Raw genomic sequence first — 23,995 nt, forward strand, 5'->3', positions numbered from 1 at the left:
GAAGGTTGAGAGACCATGTGAAAACTTCAATTAAAATAGGTATTCGACTTATCGACATTTTTTTCCCATTCAAATTGTTATATTATGGATGTAAAGTTTTCACTTTTGGTACATATAATTCTGTTGAACAAAATCCACGTGTGTGTGCAGGCCATTAATAGGGCTTGTACAGGAAAACCCCTCTCATAATAGTCACCTCACTTTTATGATTAAATTATAATTAAGTTTAATTTTTAAAATTTCAATAAGGACCTCTTTCTTAACTGTCATCCTCTTTTATGTATGAATTTTTCATCCTGTTGATGTCTGCAAAAGAAGGGTTTTACTGTATTTTTGAAGATAAACTTTTTCATAGTGTCAAGTATGATATCATTTCATATGATATGTGTGATGTCATTTCATTGTGGCTTTTTTTCTTTGTCTTGATTGAAGACTTTTTCTTATTTTTAGTATCAAAATGCATCTGTGATCGAGTTAGAGTGTAATATTAAGGCTGTCAGGTTCCTTAGCATGCAGGAGGTAAAAATTCTAACTTTCATTGATGAACCTTCTATGTATTTAATTGGAAAATATAATTGCTGGAATTTTTTGGTTTTACTACATGCATTAAACAGGTTATTTTACTTATGTGATTCTAGTTTGTCTTATTCCAGCATTGCCTAGAAGCTTCTGAATTCTTACAGAACCTATACATGGTTGTTCCTCAAAATGAGCCTGATAAGGTAGTGATATTTTAAATAAAACTTTTCTACAAGTACAAATAGAATGAAATTGATTGTTGAATCACTTATTGTTAAATTTTTTACACATTTGAAATTGATTGAGAACATCAGTAAATTTCCTGAAAGAGTTATCTCAATTAAAATTGTTACATTTCACAATTTAAAGTCATGTTTTAAACCCTTTCATTATTTATATTTTAGTGTATTTATTTATGTATCTTCACCATTTGTCTTATTCATGCCTAAATTTATTCATCTTTAATGAGTCCTTAAATTTTTTTCCAGATGTTGCGATATGATGCTCTCTCTCAACTGTATACAGAAATAGGATTTCATAGGAAAGCTTCATTTTTCAAGAGGCTTTCTGCTAAAAGCTCTATAGCGCAATCAAATCCTAATCCCAGCTGGCAACAGGTGAACTACAAATAATATTTATTATCAATATGTATTTGAGTATGAAAATATCTTAACGTTTTAGACTATTTTCACAGGAATTTATTTCATCAATAACATGGTCAGAAGTTTAAAAAACTGTATATAAAATAATTTTCATCAGGAAAAAATTTTGTTTGAGTTATTTGAGTTAAAATATTTTTTCTATAATGGATCTTGTTTATTCATTTTTTTTAGTTTTTTCCCTGTGTTACAAAAATTTCCCATTCAAAGCGCTTCACAGCTTAATAAGCTTATATTGTATGGTTCCAAAAAAGTATACATTAAACAGGATCCATTGTATTATTTATATAGTACAACCTTGATTATCTGGGCTAATGGTGGGGGAAGGAAACATGGATAACCGAAAAATACTGTTAAACGTCAAGGAGGGTATGGTGGAAAAAAAGTATGTATTTTACCAGTTTAAAATGACTATCCATGATTTTCAATGACTATCCAAGTTTTTCAGAAATGACAAATTTATTAATTCTTTTAAAATTTCTCAGCTGTATCTTTAGCACTGCTTAAATCACTTCCTGAATTTGGATTTCCCGAATTCTCCATTTCACTGTTTGAAATGATCTAGCCATCCCAAAGATATGACAAAACTTTCATTGATATCAAGAGCTCTAGAAAAGAACTTGGCCTTTCCACACAAATTTCACGACTTATCTGATTTCCTTGAGCATGTTGCTTCATGAACCATTCTAACATAGGTTGATTTTTTTCATACTTTTTGTTATACAAGCATGATTCAGCGAAAGAAGGGAATTTTAACAATTCTTTTTGGTTCTTTTTCATATTTCCCACAGTTTGTTCACCAAATACTGATTTGTTTGAGATTTAGCATGCTTCGATCTTTTTCTAGTTCTATAATTTCCAGTTTTTGTTGTATGGGTAACACTCGCTATACGTTTTCTTTTTTTGTCAGCGATTCAGCACACTTCTAAAATGTGCAATGAGAATGGCATAAATAGGGAAAAGCTCTGATCTAGCTGATGAGTCATACGGCCACATGACAGCATCTAAAGTTACACCTCCTTGTGCATTGTCTTTGAATTATAAAAAAAAAAAATACATTCCAAACACCCCCCCCCCCCCCAAACAGTAATTGGCTTGGCTTTATATCTTCAAATGCTGATCGCCCCAGGGCAATGTCTGGTTCCTAGATCTTATGTGTGCGTGTAGGGCTGCCGTTTCAACTTGTTGACTTGACTTGGGACCTCTGAGAGAATGAGGAGAGAAGTTCTGTAAAAGAATGAAGAAATCAAGTCTTACAAAATGGAAATGTTCCACTACCACCTTCACAGTATCTTACATAATCAATGCAAAAAATGAAATATAAGGAAGCAATTGTTCATTATCAAAAGACAATATCCATATACAGTGAAATCTAGTGAATATAGTGATACTCTGGGAACCTAGAAAAAATATTGTTGTAAAGGAATTTATCGCGGTAGTGAGGTTTCACTGAACTAAAATATCTTGCCAATTTTATTATTAATGTGTATTTCATTCAGAAATTTCATTGAAACATTTCAGATACTCCTCATTTCAAATCATTTGAAATTTACAGCTTCATATTTATGTGCACAAATTTCTGTCAACATGTTTAACAGGAATTCATTCATCTATTTTAGCGGGGGGGGGGGGGCGGGTAGTAGTGAAAAAATTAATATTAGAGCTACCACCTGTGTTAAATTAGGCAAGACAACCTGAGTTTTTAGAGAGTTTTCAGGCTACCAAATTACATCGACCCGTATAATCAAGGTTCTACTACAGAACTATCATTTATTAAAATCACCTTATATATATTATAACTTCTTTCTCATTTGTTTCATTCCAGTGTTATCATTCCATGCTCCAAGCTTTGGTAGGTTATAAACTTATATTGGATCCTAAACAATTTCCAAAAGGTAAGCATCAGTTCCATTTCAAATCAGTACATTGAAATTTATAGACCTGTTTTTTGTATGGATAATCATGTCTTTTTTTGCATTAATGTGGGAACGCCTTTTGTGAAATGCTCATTTTTTCAAATACTTTTTTAGATTCACTGTTAACTTTTCAAAATTTTCATCGAAATATATTCCTTTGATTTTTAAGGTATCTTCATGTATATTTTCAGATATCATATATGGCTGGCCATCAATTCAAATACACATTTTACAAGAGCTTATATGGGTTGCGAAACAGATGAACAATCAAGATATTGCTGTTCGGTAAATTTCAGTTTTACATGCAAGTCGTTTTTTCTCTTTGGATTGTATATATGTGCACATTGTTTTTTTTTATTGAAATAGGATGCAAATTTTTAGTTAAGGAGTGACACTCAGAGAAATAAATATTTGGTATCGCTAACGAGCAATCTAGATGTGTATCAGTTTTCTTTCATTCAAAAAAATTATGTGGCTATATATAAAAAAACACTGCAGTAAAAGAGTCAGATATATGGTCAAAGAACAAATATTATATGCAAGATATACAGAAGACTGGATGTTGTGAAGATATTTATTATTTGAGATGTTGATTAAAAAAAAAAAAAAAAAAAAAAAATCATCAACATCTCAAATAATAAATATCTTCACAACATCCAGTCTTCTGTATATCTTGTATTAACAAGTGGAGAGCGACATTCATGTCATAAATATTATATGAACATTAATGGTATCATTTGTGTAGTACTGTAGGACCTAGATTATCCGATTCCTGATTGGCACTGAGGTTTAGGTTATCTGAGGTAATTGTCATGAACTGACTTAAAAAATTAACTGCAGTAAAACGACTTGTGAAATGCTTTGTAGTTTGACAAACTGATTAACGATGCTATTTAGACCAGTGTTTCTTGAAATGTCTGTTATAGTCCCTTGCTGGGGAGGATGGGGGGAGAGATGGAGTGGACCCGACTGGTGGTAGAAGATGCAAATACAAAAATGTATCTTGTGGGTTGACAGCCATTCCTATCTTGATAGGAATTTATTTTTTCTGAGAAGAGCTGAAGTGAAAAAAAAAGTTTGAAAGACTCCCGGCCAGATGAACACCTTGAATCTGTTACACGGGTAGTATGATAATGTTTTAACAATTTTTTTGAAGCTTATCAAAATAGAGCTCAAAATTGATAAGCATTCCATTATCCTTAATTATTAGTAATATGTTAAGATTTGTTTAGAAATATATTTTTGTTTACATGTGCTATTGATTAAAAATATTTGTTGTGTGAAATATCTGTTCTATTTCCCAGACATATGTCATTCCTGTTACATGCATTAATGGAACACTTGACGCAGGCAGAACAGAAAGATTTCTGTTCGCAATTGGAAATTCTGACAGCTCATTGTGAAGGTGCCCCAGTGCCTCTTTCATTAGACAATGGTGTTGTAATACCTCCTGTTAACCTCCTCCACCTTCCACAAGTGAAGTGAGTAAACCCTTGATAAAAATTAATTTAACTTCTTTTCACTTTCATTATAGAAGAATACATACATTTATACTTATATAAAAACTTCCCTTGAATCTAGCTCAAATATAGCTCTTATTTAAAACAATAGCATTCAAATAAACGAGTTGAAAAAATATATATTAATAAACAAATTATAAAAAGGTTAGGCAGAGATTTAAATTAGAGTTTAAATTTTAATCATCTAGTTTTAGTATCAGTTGTAGGATATTTATAAATTTGTCTTTATTTAGACTTTTTTTAGAAAATATGAAAAAAATTCCTTGACATTTTTTAAAATTACTATTGAGTTGAATTTGATGAAACTTTATGAGTTTTCCTCAGCATATGTGAAAAGAATAAAGCCACAAGTCATTTAATGATTGAAAAATGTATCTTGTAAACAATGTGTAAAGTATATTAAAATAGAAATGTTTTTATTCAGGTCATTCAAGCTCCAGAACTTAGCACCTCATCTTCGTCCAGTCAAAATGGTTTCCCAAAATGTAAAGTTGGATCCAGACCCTCCTATTTTTATATTCTCACCCATACCTAGGGATCGCGACCGTATGGCAAAGGATAGCAATCAGCTAAGTAAGTTTGACATGTTACTGCATGTATTAAGAGCCTGAAATTATTATAGGAAAAATTTGCTAGAAATTTGTTCATGCTGACTTTCATGAGCATGCTGAAACAATTTTTTGAGCACTCAAATTGTTATACATTGAAAAAAAATGCATTTAATTTTTTTGAAGTTTTTTATTTTTCTGTTAAATATTTTAATGTAATTTAATGTAATGTTTATTTTTATTTCCACTTATCTTTATAAAGTGCATCATTGTTCTGATAGTCATGCATAAACAGTCAAACCTTGTTAATGGGTCACTCTTGGGAGAGTGAAAAATATGACCCTGTAATCATTGTCCACACCTTACCATTTCCTATACTCTGTTGATACCCCAAAATTGTGTTCTGTTGAACAGCTGGAAAACCACCAATAATTGAGTATTGTGCATATCATGTACATTTTATGAAGAATTTTCATTTCTATGAGAATTGTTGATGCTATACTTTCACAAAAGTGACTCCTTAAGCGGAGAGTGGAGATGCATTATCAGGAGTGTAATAACATAAGAGAGAATATGTTATAGGAAACAATCAGGATTTTAAAAAAGTTACCCATAAACAGAGTGATGTGATATCTGGGTAATCTACTAACATTTGACTGTATGCCTTTCTGTGTTTGATTACCAACATCTAATTTATTGATAATGATTTCCACGTTTTTGATATGTTTAAAACTCTATTGAAATGAGTCAAAGTTTTTAAACCTTTTCTGTAATTATCTTCATATCTGGAATGGTGTTTTTTTTCCCTAAAAAATAAAAATATTTTAGAATGTCCATTTAATTGCCTTTACTTTTTAAGCCTTTTAACTTTTTAAATGGTTTTTTTTTCTGCATTTATTTAGTATTAGAATTTTTTTTATGCATGAAATCAATTATTTATCTTTTTCCAAAAAAAAAGCTTTCAAATGGGTGGAAGGTGATGTTTGTGAAGTGGCATTGCAAGTCTTCAACCCCCTTTCCTATGAACTAAAAGTTACTCATATGGTAAGTAAATATTCTCATTATAATGTAATTTGATTATATGAGTAGTAGTAGATATATGCGACAAATCGTAGCCTTCCTGCAGGCAGTGACCCTGTCGAACAAATAACTATTTACAAAACACTGACACATATTTATGTTATACACCTGTATCTTATAAATATATGACTTCCATATTTGTTATAGGCATCTTTTTCTCAACCACATCATTGGGTATTTTGCCTCTTGTGGCCTTGAATTTGCATTTATTTGTATTTCGGCACTCGTGGGTGCCATTATCCAGAATCACATGGTCAAGAATTTGTCTTTCACTAAGCTATTATATTCAGCCATGATATTCAACCTGCCAATCTGGGCATGATCTGATTTGATGTTGTGTCTATGTTCACAAATATTCCTGTATCTAGTTCAGTCCAGTGCCTAAAAAGGCTTCTGGAACTTCCCTCTTATCTTAGATGGAGGTTAATGAAATTTGTCACCTCACTTGGATATCCTAAATAGCTTTCTCTTTCTGCAATAGAAACAGAGGGTCTAGTGATGAGTAATCCTCTCTTGCCAATATTATGTGATATTTATATGATGAGTTTGAGACCACGTTACTATGTGTGTCTATTACAAATAGCATTGTTCCATTTCGTTTCTACAAAAGATATGTGGATGACACAAAAGAGAAGTTGGACGAATTGTTAGAATTCATTAATGAAATAAATCCCCACGTACAATTTGCAGCCGCATTTGAAAGCAACAAAACTCTTCCTTTTCTAGATGTCTTGGTGAGCGAAAATGAGGAACATTTTCAAACATCTCAGTGCATAGGAAATCATTTTCCGTTGCATTACCTCCGCATCAAAAGCCTTGACATCCATACAAAAACTTCTGTTTTGGGGTCGTGCGTTCATAAAGCTTTCGAAATCTACTCCAATAGTGACTCATTAAATCAAGAACTCAGCTTTGTTCTTGCTATTGCCACAGTTTTTGGCACAGGAATGGTATATATATATATACACATCAGAAAAACAGTGAGACTTAAAACCGAGACCACTTTCAATAACAGTAAGGACTTTTTTGTTGAAGATATAGCTGCCATATATATATACCTTTAAGTCCATTTCTCTTTATGAAACTTGTAAAGAGAAATGGGCAAAAAAACATATTTTCAGTCATTTTCAAATACAGGTCAATGACTTGCCTCCCAAGAATTTTCGACTTGACACCCTAAAAGATGACATCTCATCGACTAAGCAATGGGGCATTTATTAAATTGTGTGCGCAGATTGTCCCCAAAGCTACATCAGTCAAACCAAACGCTCTCTGAAATGTAGATTAAGTGAGCATAAAAGATACATAAAAAATCAAGAGGTGCATAAGTGGTCCATAACCTGGAGTGAAGGCCATTTAATTTTACAGAGGCTAAGGTGATCCAAAAAGTTTGATCCCCCATTTATTTTAGGGGGATATATAAACTTTTGTATATCCCCCTAAAATAAATCTTATATTCTTTTCATATTTACATAAAGGCTTTTCATAACCAATTAGTAAATGACACAAAATCAACATCCTCCATTCCGTTGCCCTACTACATTTTTCTTTTGAAAAGCATTGGAATAATCTTCAAAAGGGGCCAAGTTGAACGTCACTAACAATAGATGAAAACAACTATGACATCAAGACTGAGAATAAAAATACTCAAGTGAAGGAAAAATTCTGACCATGTTTTTTGTTGGAACAGAACATTGTTTTTTCACCTTGATAATGGCACCCACGAGTGCCAAAATATATATCAGTGCTTTGTAAATAATTATTTATCCTTATCACATTGTCAATATTTTTGGTGTTCTACATATAGTTTCGAGTTACTCATTTTGATTATATGCTGTTGCCTGATAATGGTGTACAATCGCCACTGGATTTTATGAACCTCTAATTTACAAACAAGCATGTTTTTATTAACTCGTCCTCCAGTCCCAAAGAGTATTCCATGTCTTTAGGTGCCTTTCCCATTTATAAACTTTTAATTTTCATGAATTTATTGCTTAAGTCTGTTTGAGTTCATAAAAATGAGTGCCGACTGTATAAGTATATTTTTATTCTATTTTGAATTTTGCAGTGTTCACTTTATTAATTGTGAACACTGGTTTTTTTTTTTTTGCTAAAAATACAACACTCCTTATGTATTTGCTCTTGCTGCCATTTTTATTGAAGTTTGTTGTATAGCTGAAGAAATTACAGCAATTATCTATAAAATATATAAAACAATGTATGAAGTCTGGTAGCATTGTTATCTTGATTAAGTGTTGTATTATGGAGAGAGATTATGTCAGTAAATGTAAGCATATTAAAATTTATGAAGTTGATGATTTTTTTCCCTCCTTATATTCTTGAAGAGTCTTCTAGGCGATGGTATTGCCTTCGAGAGCTTCCCAGCATGTCTTTCCCTTCCTGCCGAATCGGGACCATATCCTGTTAATTTGCTAGGAACCCCATTGGGTACTGGTGAACTTAAAATTTTAGGTAAAAGCATCTAAGTTTTATGATATTTTGTTATTTCTAAGAGATCAGTTTATTTGCTATACTCTGTGTCTATCTTTTTTTTTCATGGAGTTGAATTCAAGTCAATATCCATTGACTTGAATTGATCTGATGACAACAGATTCCTTACATTTCATATTAATTTCATTATTTAAATCTTAATGCTGTGCACTCTTCTAATGAAGAATGACTTTTTAAAGCACAACTTTTATTCCCAGTGGTATCAGTTTTTTCCCTTCAAAATAACACAAAAAAAATCAAGAACACAATTTTTTTTTCCTAGTATATATATATAAACTCATGTTTCTCATGTAAAATCTCATTTTTAATTAAAGTTGCTTTTATATTTCCATGCAGGTTATTCAACACACGTTTTAGGTGTGAAAAGCAATTGTAGACTTCATGAAATTTCTGCAATCAGGCGCCCATTCTATTCCATTGATGTTATTCCCAAGTTGCCTCTAATAAATGTGACTACGTCTTTGCCAAAAGCTTCCACATTCTCATCCCTGGGGGATACAAGCTATGTTGTTATGAGTGCTGCTGTCACCATGTATGCAGGAGAAAGGTAATAAGTGAGCTTTGTTCATAATGATACAGTGGTAATACCCCCTCTTATAACAATCATCTCTCTTTCACAGCCAAATAATAATCACCGTATAAATAATGTGTAAGAGGAACCTCCGATTTTTTAGGCTTGAAATTTGAAAAAAGTTTTCATCAAAGATATTTTTTATTTTAAGATATAAATAAATAAATATATATATATATATATATTATTCATCATAGAAACCAAATTTTACATCATTCTCATCTGATACATCAGAATTAGCTACATCAACTAGTTCTATTGTCATCATCAGAGTCATTCTCATCATAAATTGCATCATCATCCTCAGTACCATTCATATTGTTGCTTATGCCACAATTTAAAAAAAAACTAAATTGTTAGCAAAAAGTTTGTCATACTGTCTGCTTCAGTTTATTGTTTGCAGTGGTATTTTTTTGCGGATGCGCAGTTGCTGGACAAACACCTGGCTTGCAGTGTTGCAAGTTATGTAGATTTGAGTTTCGAGGAATTGAGGGATTTGTTATTATCGTAACTATATTAACATATCTATCATACTATCCACATGTAAGAACCCCTCCCCCCCCCCTATTTTTGGCCAAAAGGGGAGTTCCTTAAAACACATGATATAAATACACATATGATAAATTTTATTTTTAAAGCTTCAATAGGAACTCCCTATTTTAAGTTTGTCCTTCTTTTACTGACAAATTTTTTGTCCCACCGGTGTCAGCATAAGAAGGTTTATATTTTATATATGAGGCTTTTTGAGTCAAATTAGGATTTATAAGTTTATAAAATAAAAATAAAAATAACAAATTTGAAGAAGCTGAAACTGCTATTTGTTTTCACTACCCTGTCTTCTGTATTTATGCTTATACTTACCTCAGCATTCAACTAATGCATGAAAAGCTTCAGCATAGAAAGAATTTCATAAAAATCCAAACCATCTGGGGGCAGCCTGCTTCAAGCCATGAGTGCTGAAATGTTAACTCCTAAGAAACTTTTCTGAGATCTAAATAGGTGACGAGAGACAAGTTCCTTGAAATTTAGAGGTAGCAGTATGAACTTTTGAATTTGACTTGAAGAAACATGATACCCACATTGATTAAATTAACCTTTTTTTTTTCATAGATGTGTATGCACAGAACTTTGCCCAAGAATATTAAGAAGACACCAACAAATAAGGCAAATACACAAAAATAAAAAGTCCTAATGCTTTTCATTTCTGACCACGACATTTGAAGTGAACAGATGTACTACTTCTGCGGAGCAACCGAGCGTTAAGATTTGGTGTTCAACCCAAGTGGGAAACTCGGTCAGCGTGACTAGTGGTTAAATTTTCCTCTGAAGACGGCACCCATTGGTGTTGAAATGCATTAGAAATTTTTATTTTCGTGTATTTGCCTTATTCGTTGGTGTCTTCTTAATAAAAATAATTAATATATCAAAGTATTGATAGTACTATCAATTCTGACCTTTTCTTTTTACATAATTTTTTAAACATCCTTTTATATCTGATAAAGTATATTTTCTGATGCCCTCTATTTATGAATTAATGATGAAAGTTGATTGTTTCTTGTAGTAAAATATTTTCTTTGAAGTTTTGAGTTTGAAGGTCTGTATTGTCAGACTATAATGTGCAATTTACTTATTGCAGTTTGCAGAGAAACATTAGATTTTGTACAAATTTAAACAAATACATTTTTTTTTGCAGCCATGAATGTACAGTTACTATCACTAATATTGGTAAGGAGCCTGTTGAGCGAGTTGATCTGAGTCTTCATACCAAATTAGACAAAGGTAATTTTAAAATTTGTTTTCAAAAATGTCCTAATACATAAGGTCAAACGCAAAAACCTTTTGACATTTAATTAGATTTTGTTTCCAAGAAATGGGACAAGAGGTGGCCCTTTTTATTTTTTTCCTTGCTTGGTGCAATCTACTTAGTAGAGCTACTTATCTTCTGGAAATTACAGTAGTTTACAATATGCAGTTACTTTTTTCTGTGTTTTAAAATGTTATTCTAAACTCATGTTTGAAGATATCATCAATCATTTGTGTCCCAAAATAGAAGAGCTCAGGCAATTTGCCCATTGCTCTGACACCAAGTAGTTTAACACAAATTATGGATCATGTAGATGTGAAGAGGTATCATTCTGTGAAGATTTCCCAAAAGTTTTGCAACAGTGTTGGGAATGAAAGGCATGGTAATTGTTAGCTTTTGTTAAATGCTAGAACCTGTAAGGGGGGCAGTATGAGATACCTGCATACAATATTGGCCATATATCAATAAATGAGGAGGCTGCTCCTATATGTGATTAAGGGAAAAAAGAAGCAGAGGAGATCTTCTGGGAATATGGCCGGAAACTCAACATGAAGTTATTGAAAAATAACACGATAGTTTGAATCAGAGCAGAGAATGAATATTCACCATTAGTTTCTCCCACAGAGAGCAGGCTGGCCTACAACACTGATACTGACAAAACATGAAAATTCAATCATTTCCATCTTTACTTCAGAAAATGGAAACTATATGGCAACATGAAACAAGCGCAACTCAGCAACATATATACATTAGGGCCAAGCACACACTCAGAACACACATTCTCCGGTATGTGCCGATTCTTTATAAATTCTGTAGAGGAATGTGTACGAGATGCATGTTTGGTTCAGTAGTAGTAGTAGTACTAAACCACACATTCACTTCATGCATATTCCTCTACGAAACTTTTAACGAATCGGTGCATGTTAGAATGTGTGCATGTGTTGTGAACCTAACGTGAAGTTTGTTTTTGTGTAGTGCTTCTATCAATTTTTCTAATGGGATAAAGACTGCAGAGCAGGGCCACTTATTATCCTACATAATAAAGTGGAGTTTCATATTTTCTGCACACAAGACAGATGAAAGAATCTTTATAGTCCCAGTTGTGTAGATGTTTTGCTAATGGGTTAGCATGACCAGTGATGGTTTGTATAATCTGTCGGATCTGTTTCCTATTCAGTGAAATAAGTTTTTTTTGGCAGTATTCAGTTTGGTTAAGAATTCAAGACTAGTTTGACTTGTCTGCAGTCCTTTCTTGAGTTCCATTCCCAATAATGTTTATTTTCATCCATTGTTTCACATCTCCTCAGAAACAGGATAGAAAGATTCACATTCAGATTGCTCCAGATTCGCCATGTCTTTTGTACAGTAGGACCTCCCAAATCAGGGCAGACCCATAATTTGTACACTTCGCCCCATTTTTTTTTTCAACTGAGAGCATTTGATGTTTTTCTTTACTTAAATTCTTTTTCAACCTTTGCTGATACATCAGCCATTTTATTTTTTGTACAACTGATTGTTGGTGTCCACTGTAATTTTAGGGCTTCTGGGAAATGATGATGGCAACGACATGTCTCAATAATTGTGATTAGTCATAAAATCAGCTTTGATCAAAAGAAATTTTCTTTCTTCATTTTCATTTCTTCATCCTCTACAGTGAACCTTAGTGTTTTAGAACTTGTCATGAGCTCTCTTTTCTTCTGTGATCATCCAATGAATTGTAATGTACCAAAAACATCAAGTGATGTCGCAGGTGTAAGCTGCATAGAAACATGATGTCTTTTTTATATATACATGAGAAAGTTGAACTTTTGAAAAGCTAGAACGTGGAACACCAGTATGAATATTGTGTAAAGAATAAAGAACCAGAACATCTGCTGGTTGCAAAACATTGAAATTCCTTTTTTTTTCAAATCCAAGCAATGACTACAAAAAATGTTTGAAGAATAATTATTTTTTTCTATGGAATAACTAGTAATGGTATGTAAATTAGAAATAATGGTGTGCGTTTAATTAAATTATTTGTTGCTATACAGATATATATAGCTTTATTTTTTTTTTAAAGGGAACACATGGCAAAGAGCTCAAAGAAATGTATTAATGATTTAAAAATGAAAACTTGAAAAATAAATAAAAGTTGATCCATAATCGGGAAGATTTCTTAATCCGGAATCACCTAGGTCAAAAGGAGTAAGGATTTGAGAGGTTCTAATGTAAACTGAAGAGCCAGAAAAACTGGTACAGGCATGCATATGCAAATAAAGAGATAGGGAACCAATCAGAGTACGGCGCTGCGGTCGGCAACGCCTATATAACACAAGTGTCTGGCATAGTTGTTACATCGGTTACTGCTGCTACAATGGCAGGTTATCGAGATTTAAGTGAGTTTGAACATGGTGTTGCAACGTATTGCGATCAGATCTCGGTCGATGCCCCAAAAATTGCAACGCCCCTTATGGGAGTTGCTTGCCCGGTTCGAAATATCCAGTAATAAAGTGGCAAACGACAAGTGGAAAATGATTGCAAATAAACTCTCGCATGAAATATTATTTATTCAATTTAAAGTTAGTCAATTTTAACAATAGATTAGTATAACGTGGAGCCCTCTATTTGACGTTAACAGAAAGATACTGGCTCACCAATTGATGATCCTCAACAGTCAAACTTTTATATTGATCGGACATCCGATGTTGTTAGCCTTTCCCTGTAAGTATCAGAGAAGGTTTCTCGGTTGAGAGCCGGAACACCTTGATCAGCTCCAGGGGGCCTCTCGGTTGAGGGCCAGACCACCTTGATCAGCTCCAGGGGGCCTCTCGGTTGAGGGCCGGACCACCTTGATCAGCTCCAGGGGGCCTCTCGGTTGAGGGCCGGACCACCTTGATCAGCAATGAAGAACTTTGACTGTGAAGATTATTTAATATTTTCAATTCCGGACCTGCCGGAAAACAGATTCAAACACCGTAAATTATTGCATTTTAACTAATTATCAGCTTAAGGCCAATGGATACGGTAGCAAGACGGTGAACCGTCCTACTAGAGGGCTTCAGTTGAATAGAACAAACAAAAGATGAACGTAAAGATGAAAATCAGACCTGTTACAACGTACGGCCGGTATTTGAAGGAAAAACTTCCGACCGCACGTGTCTAATCAAGCCAATCGGCTTCGAGGTCATATCATTTGCATGCAATCGTAGGCGGACATCACGATCTGCCTTGATCGTCGCCATACGATCACCGCTGCCGATGAATAGTAACAATATTAGTGTAAACAACAGATTTATGTAATGGCGACTACAGACTTTTACGCCGGGGGACCATCGGCACGTTACAGTGTTATAGTCGGCGCACGAGAGATGGGACATAGCATCTCCTAGGTAGCGATGAAATTTGGATTTTCACGTACGACCATTTCACGAGTGTACCGTGAATAGCGGGAATCTGGTAAAAAATTAAATCTACGACATCGCTGCGGCCGGAAAAAGATCATGCAAGAACGGGACTGACGAGAATCATTAAACGTGACAGACGTGCAACCCTTCCGCAAATTGCTGCAGATTTCAATGCTGGGCCATCAACAAGTGTCAGCGTGCGAACCATTCAACGAAACATCATTGATATGGGCTTTCGGAGCCGAAGGCCCACTTGTGTACCCTTGATGACTGCACGACACAAAGCTTTACACCTCGCCTGGGCCCGACAACACTGGCATTGGACTGTTGAGGACTGGAAATACGTTGCCTGGTCTGACGAGTCTCGGTTCCAATTGCTTCGAGCTGATGGACGTGTACAGGTATGGAGACAACCTCATGAATCCATGGACCCCTAAATGTCAACAGGGGAACTGTTCAAGCTAGTGGAGGCTCTGTGATGGTATGGGGCGTGTGCAGTTGGCGTGATATGGGACCCCTGATACGTCTAGATAAGACTCTGACAGGTGACAGATACGTAAGCATCCTGTCTGATCAGCTGCACCCATTCATGTTCATTGTGCATTCGGACGGACTTGGACAATTTCAGCAGGACAATGCGACACCCCAGACGTCCAGAATTGCTACAAAGTGGCTCCAGGAACACTATTCTGACTTTAGACACTTCCGCTGGCCACCTAAATCCCCAGACATGAACATTATTGAACATATCTGGGATGCCTTGCAACGTGCTGTTCAGAAGAGATCTCCAACCCCTCTTACTCCTACGGATTTATGGACAGCCCTGCAGGATTCATGGTGTCAATTACCTCCATCACTACTTCAGACATTAGTCCATGCCTCGTCGTGTTGCGGCACTTCTGCGAGCTAGCGGAGGCCCTACACGATATTAGGCAGGTGTACAAGTTTTTTTGGCTCTTCAGTGTATATAAAACATGAGTAAAAAAAATTCTTATTTGAAATCCTGATTTTTATGAGAATAATTATGCATATTATCTTTGATATTATGTGAGCACATAAAAAGATTTATTTTTATTCTCAGAAAAAGAGTCTTCTTTCTTCATGTGGAGCAAGGAAAATCTTGACACGCAATTGCCTATAGCTGTTGACAGCAGCGCGAGCTTTACATTGTACATAAATGCTGTTCGAGAGTTTGTCACTGAAACAAAGACAAGTGCAAGTATGTTTTTTTTTTCATCATTAGCTTGTATAGTCAGTAACCAAAGTGATTTCAGTCCTCATTGTTCTGATATTTAACTTGATCTTTGATTATTGAATGATGGTTCAATCATACTTAATTATGGATTGCTATACAGTTCAGTTCACTCTTATAAAACTTTAATCAGTTTAACAAAATTTTTATTAGTATATAAAAAATTTTTTTAATTATGCATTGTGTGTTTTTACAGTATTTTATCCAAGGGTGGTTTTTACAGTATTTCTTATTGATATTTCAGAGATTTTTGTATGTAAAGAAACTATTTATTTCTAGATCTCAATTCTCTGAACCCATCAAGTGCCAAGGGCTCTAGATCATCATCAGCATCTTCTCTTACTGGTACTCCAAATCGGAGAAGGCAACCTGTTACTACCCCAGAGCCTTACCCACCAAAGGTATTTCTTTAGAAAATTTATCCAATCCATTTTTTATGTTCCTTAATCAAGAGTGGTATTTAATTTCTATTATTGGTAGAAAAAAAAGGTGATGAAATAAGCTTTCCACTTTAATTACTTTTCAGACTTGTTTGCTTAGTTTGCCAAAATTAGTTTGGCAATTAGTTTGGCAACTAATTTTTTTACTAATTTTCTAAGAAAATGGAATAATGGCAAAATATTTCACCAAAATTGGTTCCATGTGATGGATTACAAAATTGAAATTAGGAATTTCAGTATTAACTTTTCCCATAATCAACCTGTACTTTCAAATCATATTTTGTTTCACTGAATCATCTCCTTTGATTCATGAGTAAAACTTATTTTTTAATGACTAATTTTTCATTGTTTTTGTTGTGATTTCAGACTGTTGAAGCAGTGTTACAGTTGCAGTACACTGGGGGCCCTGGTATGGCTGCTGAATACTGCAGGCAGTGTGCAGTTGCAATAACAGTTGAAGTATTACCGTCCATTATGATTACGAAGTGGGATGTATTGCCAGCTGAAATGTATGTAAAAATATTGGTTTGCTTTTGCTTTATTTTACATTGTGTTTCTGTATGTGAAAACATGATAAAGGATGTGAAGTTAAATGCTTTATGCAGTGGAACTTTGATGACCTGACATGCGGCTAACTTGATATTTATCATTCTTGTGGTTAGCACAAAACTAAATTCAGTGAGGAAAAACCTCTCTAACTTGACACTAGTTAGCTGAACCCCACTTAAGTTGACAATTTGTATTGTTTTTTCACACTACTCAATTAATTTTTTGAAAACTACTCAGGCATTAACCAGTTCATAAATTTTCACCGCATTGTTCATGACGATGTACATTTCTAAGTTTTTTCATTGGTTTACCCTCACTTCAAGATAAGGGCCATTTTCCACTGTTTGAAACCTGACTAACTCAACCCAGGCACTACAAAAATCACAGATAAGTGTAATGATGTCTGCAATTTTTGAGCAAATGATGGTTGAGTAAGCTAGATCAAAAATTTTCAAGTTACTAAAAATAAATGTTTTTTGTATTTTCAAAAGCTTCATTGTTCATTTGTAAATAAGATATTTCAACACATTATTTTTTTTTCACTTGTTATTCAAGATTATTGATGAGAGATGGAAACATTTCATAGAAAACTGCAGATGAATTTTTTTTTTTCAATTTGTAGATTGTGGAATAGAATTGTTTAATTATATATAAGCATATGTCCATGCATAAATGATGTTTAAAAATTGTGAGGGTGAGATCGAATGAAGCCTCGCTAACTTGACAATCATTTAAGCAACATGTTTATCGATACTTGTGGGGTGTTGAGTTATCAAGGTTCCACTGTGTATGTTACAGTAAATGTGATAAATTTGATGACTATACATATACAAATAATCATCAACCATTTTGGTAAGTTTTGCAAATTTATCACATTTACCTGTGATTATGCATAATCCCCAGCTCACATAGGTAAATGTGATAAATTATTAATGAATCATTTAAGTTTACCAGAGATTTTTTTCAAATTTCGAGCTAGGATGAGGGATTCGATCAGTGATGTTGATTATGTTTAAAAATGTTGATATATGGTATGAAAGCTAACATTACAAGACTGATAATAATCATTTTGGCTATACATTTTTATCCTTATAACTTTTACTTTGATTTAATTTTTATGGAAGAATATGTGTAGTGCACCAATCACGTGCAGGAGAAACTGTAAGAAAGAGACTTGTTGAATTCAAATATTTCCAGATTATTTCTTCCATATTTACCCACCATATTTTCCATGTACTTACCAACTTCATTTGGGAATTATATACATTATTAATCAATAGTAATAAGTGATAAATGTATGGAAAATTTATCAGACTTAGTGAGGCGATCGATGATTATGCATAATAATCAGCTATTATAGATAATCCCAGATTTATCATAAAATGTACATTTGCAATATCCAGTCTAGGCTGTTCTCATAGAGTAGCCAGTTAATTCTTGGTCATTTCTCAAATTTGTCGTTCTGAAGTCTTGTCAGTTTGTGGAGTGGCTAGTCTTCAAACTCTGGTCATAATGGATGTATGGAAGAAAAAAATAGAAAAACCACAAATGTGTGTAGATTTATATACATAAAAGCACAATCGCGGAGCAAGTATGTTTGAATCAATTTTATCCATATATTTTGTTTTACTCTGAAATATTAAATTGGCTCTTATATAACTCGCAAAAGTGTTTCTGGACAAAAAATGACCATCTGCTGAAATGTATGTTCATTGAAACAATTTTAGAGATTATTACCCTTATGCTGATGCAGTATTTTTTTTTTTTTTTAAATATTGCAAGAAAAAAATTCCTCAATGTTGATGATTATTATATTTGATACTGATAAGTTATACCTACTAAAAAACATGTTTTATAACTTTAAAAAAAGAAGCAAAATGAGAAATTTCACAGAAAAATTGCAGTGTACATGGTAATGCGGCACTTATGCTGAGTGTAGAAATATTTTCTAAAGATTTTTACTTGCCACAGCTGTTATATCTCTCAATGGAATACAATATTTGTTCAAGGTTATAAATGTGAAATCACAAATCATTTGCTTTATTTTTTATACATTAAGTCATTTCTATGATGTGCCGTAAATGTTTAAAATGATATAAAATCACACATATCCTTTGGATTAATATAATCGTTGTTGTCATTATTTTTCAGACCTACCCACTGTTATCTAGTCCTAGATATTCTTAACTCAACAACCCATGAGATGGAACTCCAGTATGCTGCAAATAAGAGAATCCTCATTGAGGCATGTGATACTTGTCGCATACCCGTACCTGTTGAACGATGCCCTCTTTCTACTCCTCCTGCAGAAAATGGAAACATCGAAGTCAACGATCGACAGCAGAAGCAAAGGCTAATGAAGGCCTGCAGAGATCATCTTGTGAACCTTGTTGATCTGAGATGGACTCTTGTATCTTTTGCAATTGAAATATTTAAACACTCAATGAATTATGTTTCGGTGATTGACGTTTTTTTAGAACATCTTCTTTTAGTGACATAAACTTGATTTGTTTTTAAAACTTTTGGGAAATGCCTTGCTGTATCGAAATTGAACTTCAATTCAACTATCATCCATTTTGAAAATTTCGGTGTAACCGGTTTAGTGCTCAAAGCTCGAATTACGAAAACAATAACTGATCATCAGTTATGAAACTCTTTCTAGAATTTTGCTATTCATTTGTATGGTGGTATTGGAAAAATCTATTTTTGTTAGAAGCTATTCTGAACAAGTTAAACAACACAATTTTTATACCAAGTGGTATACAATTTTGAAAACATTCCGGCTAAATAATGTAATGTTAAAATAGGCACATTAAATTATCAAAACTAAAAATTTACAAATTAGCATTTTGAATTCTTTCTATATGGACAGTTGTATCTGAAATTGCTCACTTAGCCATACAAACTCTTTTGGCAGACTAACTCAGCACAGATGATCTTTTTTACATAATTAGATCATGTGGTTGTGTTAGTGTTTGATCACTCAAAACCGGAAATTTTTTTGAACTGCATTGCTAATAAATCCTCAAACAATAAATACAATGCAAAAAGCAAATTAAATTCTGACATTTAAAGGGTTCCATTTTCAAAGAAAGTGCTTGTTCTTTACTACAATTTTCAATAAAACCTGGATTTATCTTCCGGACTGGTTTGACCATTCCTTACACATTCCTCAGAGAATGTTAGCATGACTGTTCAAGCCATACTAACGAATCGTTGTTTTATGATAAAGTGAAAAAATGGCCCCTACTGTGGGTCTAAATTCAGAAACTTCAGAATTTTGTAACTTATATTTTTAAAGATTTATTGTCTAACAAATTGGTCACACATAGTAGCCAATATCCCTGTATAATGAAGATTGAACAAATTTGTCGAGAGAAGTAATGTGTAATTCGGGATTCCACCCACAACTGTCTACGTTTACTGAAACTAAATTCATAATTGTTTTTGTCCAACTTCGAATTATCCAAAATGTTTAATTAAAATTGAATTAAGCACAAGGAATTTTAACATAAAATTACATAGAAAACTGAAGTGGAATTCATAAAAGTTTGAATTAACGAAATTCCACTGCATATATTTGTTCATGATTTTGAATTTAAGCCAAGGAATTTCACTGGAGAAAGGAATGCAAATAATAAGATTTATGTATGGTTTCCATTTCTTAACTGTACTGCATCAGACATCCTTAGAAGTCAGTGGACGAGCTTCTGTATCAGGTGTCACCTGGAGTGATTCAATGTTGGACATTATACTAATGTCACCTATACAATGGGGTAATTTCAGATCCATTTTGTCTTTTTATTTTTCTTCATGGGAGTATTTTAATACAGTGTATAGAAAATGTTTCCGAATCGAATGTGATTTTTGTTGCAAAAATCATTAATCAAAGAGACTTCCTTTTCAGATATACTTTTGAATGGACGATTATTCAAAGTTGAGGATGAGTTCAGCTTCATTGTTGGAGATCTTATTACTATAAGTATAACTCTTCACAATACTTCAGGTAATATTCACATGTTAGATATATATTTGAAAAAATTCTGAATTTTTTTTTCATTGTTGAAATTATGATTTACTAGAATCACAATTCTCAAATTCTTCTACATGATTGTTCTTAAATATGTCTCTAAAATTTAGATCTCTTTCTGTTTTGTTTTTCTCAGATTTTTATTTTATTTTAAGTCTCGTTGTGTATTAATGTCATTTGAGAATATTTTGTACAGCTGATGTGAAGCACAAGAAGTATGTAGTATGTTATGTCAGTTTAGATACACAAGCACCTGAATAAAACACTGACATCAAACAGTCAAAAAAATTGTGTATTTTTCTCAATGAGAGTTTATCGTGGGTTTGCTAAAAAAAACCCTATCTTGTAAAATTTTGAAGGAACGTACTTGAAGTTTTAAAGTGCAAAGAATATACAAGATGTTGTAAAGTAAATATATATGATATATACATGAATAAAAATACACCCATAGTTTTAAGAATATTTTCCACGATATACAAAATAGTTTTAAGAATATTTTCCACGATATACAAAATAGTTTTAAGAATATTTTCCACGATATACAAAATAGTTTTAAGAATATTTTCCACGATATACAAAATAGTTTTAAGAATATTTTCCACGATATACAAAATAGTTTTAAGAATATTTTCCACGATATACAAAATAGTTTTAAGAATATTTTCCAGGATATACAAAATAGTTTTAAGAATATTTTCCACGATATACAAAATAGTTTTAAGAATATTTTCTCTTACTTTCAATACTGGTTTATTTATTACAATCATTTACTATTGAAGTTAAAATAGTTTTTGAGAAATTACGTGTTCACATAATGTTTCCTTTTTGCAAACAGTCTTTTTTGAAGTTTTCTAGCTTATATTTGGTGAATATGCATTTTAATAAATTGTATATCGTTGCAGATGTTGTTCTACATTCATTATATTTATGTGTACGTGGCTATCAAGATCATCAAAATGGCAACAGAAATTTCAGGCTTGAAACTAAAAGGGCTGTTGTTGGTAGTGACAAAGTATTTATTAAGGAGGTAGGCATTGCTTTTTTTAGATGTGATCAAAGTATTTGCTTATTACACCAATGATTGTCATTGGCAATTTTTTTTCGGTTTTTCCAAACACTAATTCTTATTTAATGTTTAAAACTGTTATATACTTATGAACAGACCTGATGTTTAAAACTATTTTTTTTTCCATTGCTCACAATATGCATCTTAGTTTGACAGTTCAGTCTATCAAAATAATCATTTGTATTGATTCAATTTCACAGATTCTACCACATGAAGACTTCAGTCATGAATGTGGTTTTGTCTTTTTCCACTCTGGTAATTATAAACTAGATGTTTCGTGTAGCAGTAAGGAACACCAAGCCATCTGGCCTCAGTCACCAGCTAAACCAACTTCTCGTGCATCAAGGAGTATGGAAAGAACAGATCCTCATGCACGGAACCACCCTTCTTGGGACAGTAATCAAAATAGCCATGTCTGGAAGTGTTCCCCATCCATAGATATTACCATTGTTGAAGATTAGGACAAATAATTGAAGTTACGCAGAGTTAACACGTGGCCATATATTCCATTTGTTCTTCTCCCCCATCGCAAATTGTTGATTCCACATTTTAGATATGTATTTCACTTTTGAAACATTATAGGATGTCCTTTTTTTTTTCTTAACTTGTAATGTTTATTATTGTCCTCCTTTGCTGTTCCTAAGTATGAGATAGAGATCTATTGTAGTTGTTAAAAAAGATGACTCAACAAGAAAGTTAACTCCTATGACATCTTTACAAGCAAATTTCAAGTTTCATCGTCATACATTATATGTATTTGAAGCATCTTGTTAGAAATTCAATGTTTTTTAATGGAGTTTAGATTAACTGTTTTTTAAAAATGAAATCTGTTGTATTTTGTGCGATAGGTGCTTTCAAATGCAAATTCCTTCGAAAATTTAGTTCATTACAAAGTTACAGTGGGAATAAGTTTTACTTTAGAAGACCAAGAATTGTTTATCATGTTATATTTTCCTTAAGTTTATATTGTCAAACTACAAATGTGTGTTAAATTATCAGATGTCAGTATTATTGTTTCAGTGAATTTTTTATTATATGGGGTAGTACAGGTTCCGTCTGGCTTAAATTACTGAAAATAGGGGAAACTTGTATCTCAACGGACAAAATTCATATTTTATTTTTTCTCAACTGCAGGGAAACATATTTTCTTCTAGTAAAATGCTTAGGTTATGCTCTAAACCTTTGTGAATAATGTCATATTTTTTAAGATCTAAATTTTGAATATCAAATTTTTTAAAAATTCAAAATTTGGAGAAGTAATTTTCATCCTTAGGCACAACAACCCATGTACACACCCAAATTTACCTGTGGACATAATATAAAAGTGCAGTTTTCATTAAAAAAATATTGTTGAGAGAGAGAGAAACATTTTATTGATTTATAAACTTTTCACTTATATATATATATAAGTGTACATATGAAATAAAAGTAATTACTAACACTTGATAAAAAAAAGTAACATTTGAACTTTGAATACAAATAAAAAATTGTTTCACTGAACTCACTAACCCAAATTGAAGTTTCCAAAGTTCACAGAGACACAAAAAAATTGATTGATGCTCAGTTGAGTCAACATTTGGTGGTGTTAGCTCCAGCAAAATGTCTTCAGAAGCACTCTCAAACTCCTGATAATCATCAAAACAAAATTTTTTATGTGCATCACAGATATTCCTTACAATATTTTACAGTCAACAATATGGAATTGACCTTGTCCATAATTTTAGCCACAAAATGTTTAACCAATTTTTCCTCCTCTATCAATAGAGCACATGCTCATAGTATATGAACTGTCTTTCCATTCACTCTTCTTCCATTTCTCCATTCATTCGTAATAAGTCATAACCTGAAGATCCTGATGACAAAATTGCTTCATCAAAGTCGTCAGAAGAACTATAAGAAGCTTTTTCTTTCACCGATTGTTTTCATTTTGCTACGTTCTTGTCTTTTCAGCTGCTTTATCCAAGAAGACTTTTTCAATGGCTTTTTTTTCAGGGTGTCGGTCTAGACTCATGATATTCCTTGCTTTCTCCCTTGGTTGGTTTCCGTCCTAGCTACTGCTGACACAAATGAGTGTGTCTGAAGGTACATCATCTTAGAGTGGCTATAGAAACAACATTAGTCTTTTTTATAAAGGAAGATAGCAA

General features: G+C 33.0%; 1 protein-coding gene across 2 annotated transcripts in view; it reads left to right on the forward strand.

Annotated features, from left to right (window-relative positions):
• Positions 1 to 23,483, forward strand: part of brun (trafficking protein particle complex subunit brun) — a 33,625-nt gene extending 10,142 nt beyond the window's left edge. For both annotated transcript variants that reach the window (XM_089241102.1, XM_089241103.1), the window contains exons 7-25: positions 451 to 519; positions 654 to 722; positions 1,008 to 1,136; positions 3,004 to 3,073; positions 3,286 to 3,379; positions 4,399 to 4,575; positions 5,039 to 5,187; positions 6,121 to 6,206; positions 8,588 to 8,714; positions 9,090 to 9,300; positions 11,018 to 11,103; positions 15,596 to 15,733; positions 16,046 to 16,167; positions 16,573 to 16,715; positions 18,907 to 19,165; positions 20,438 to 20,531; positions 20,663 to 20,761; positions 21,688 to 21,812; positions 22,052 to 23,483. In XM_089241102.1, the coding sequence (XP_089097228.1) occupies positions 451 to 519; positions 654 to 722; positions 1,008 to 1,136; positions 3,004 to 3,073; positions 3,286 to 3,379; positions 4,399 to 4,575; positions 5,039 to 5,187; positions 6,121 to 6,206; positions 8,588 to 8,714; positions 9,090 to 9,300; positions 11,018 to 11,103; positions 15,596 to 15,733; positions 16,046 to 16,167; positions 16,573 to 16,715; positions 18,907 to 19,165; positions 20,438 to 20,531; positions 20,663 to 20,761; positions 21,688 to 21,812; positions 22,052 to 22,312 (2,508 nt within the window). In that variant the 3' untranslated portion in view covers positions 22,313 to 23,483. The remainder of the gene's footprint in view (positions 1 to 450; positions 520 to 653; positions 723 to 1,007; positions 1,137 to 3,003; positions 3,074 to 3,285; positions 3,380 to 4,398; positions 4,576 to 5,038; positions 5,188 to 6,120; positions 6,207 to 8,587; positions 8,715 to 9,089; positions 9,301 to 11,017; positions 11,104 to 15,595; positions 15,734 to 16,045; positions 16,168 to 16,572; positions 16,716 to 18,906; positions 19,166 to 20,437; positions 20,532 to 20,662; positions 20,762 to 21,687; positions 21,813 to 22,051) is intronic.
• Positions 23,484 to 23,995: the final 512 nt, after the last annotated feature.

Source organism: Pholcus phalangioides, unplaced genomic scaffold (assembly GCF_987345545.1).
Source record: "Pholcus phalangioides strain wild (caught in Gottingen) unplaced genomic scaffold, Ppha-v1.0 ptg000013l_1, whole genome shotgun sequence".
Classification (NCBI taxonomy): Eukaryota; Metazoa; Arthropoda; class Arachnida; order Araneae; family Pholcidae; genus Pholcus; species Pholcus phalangioides.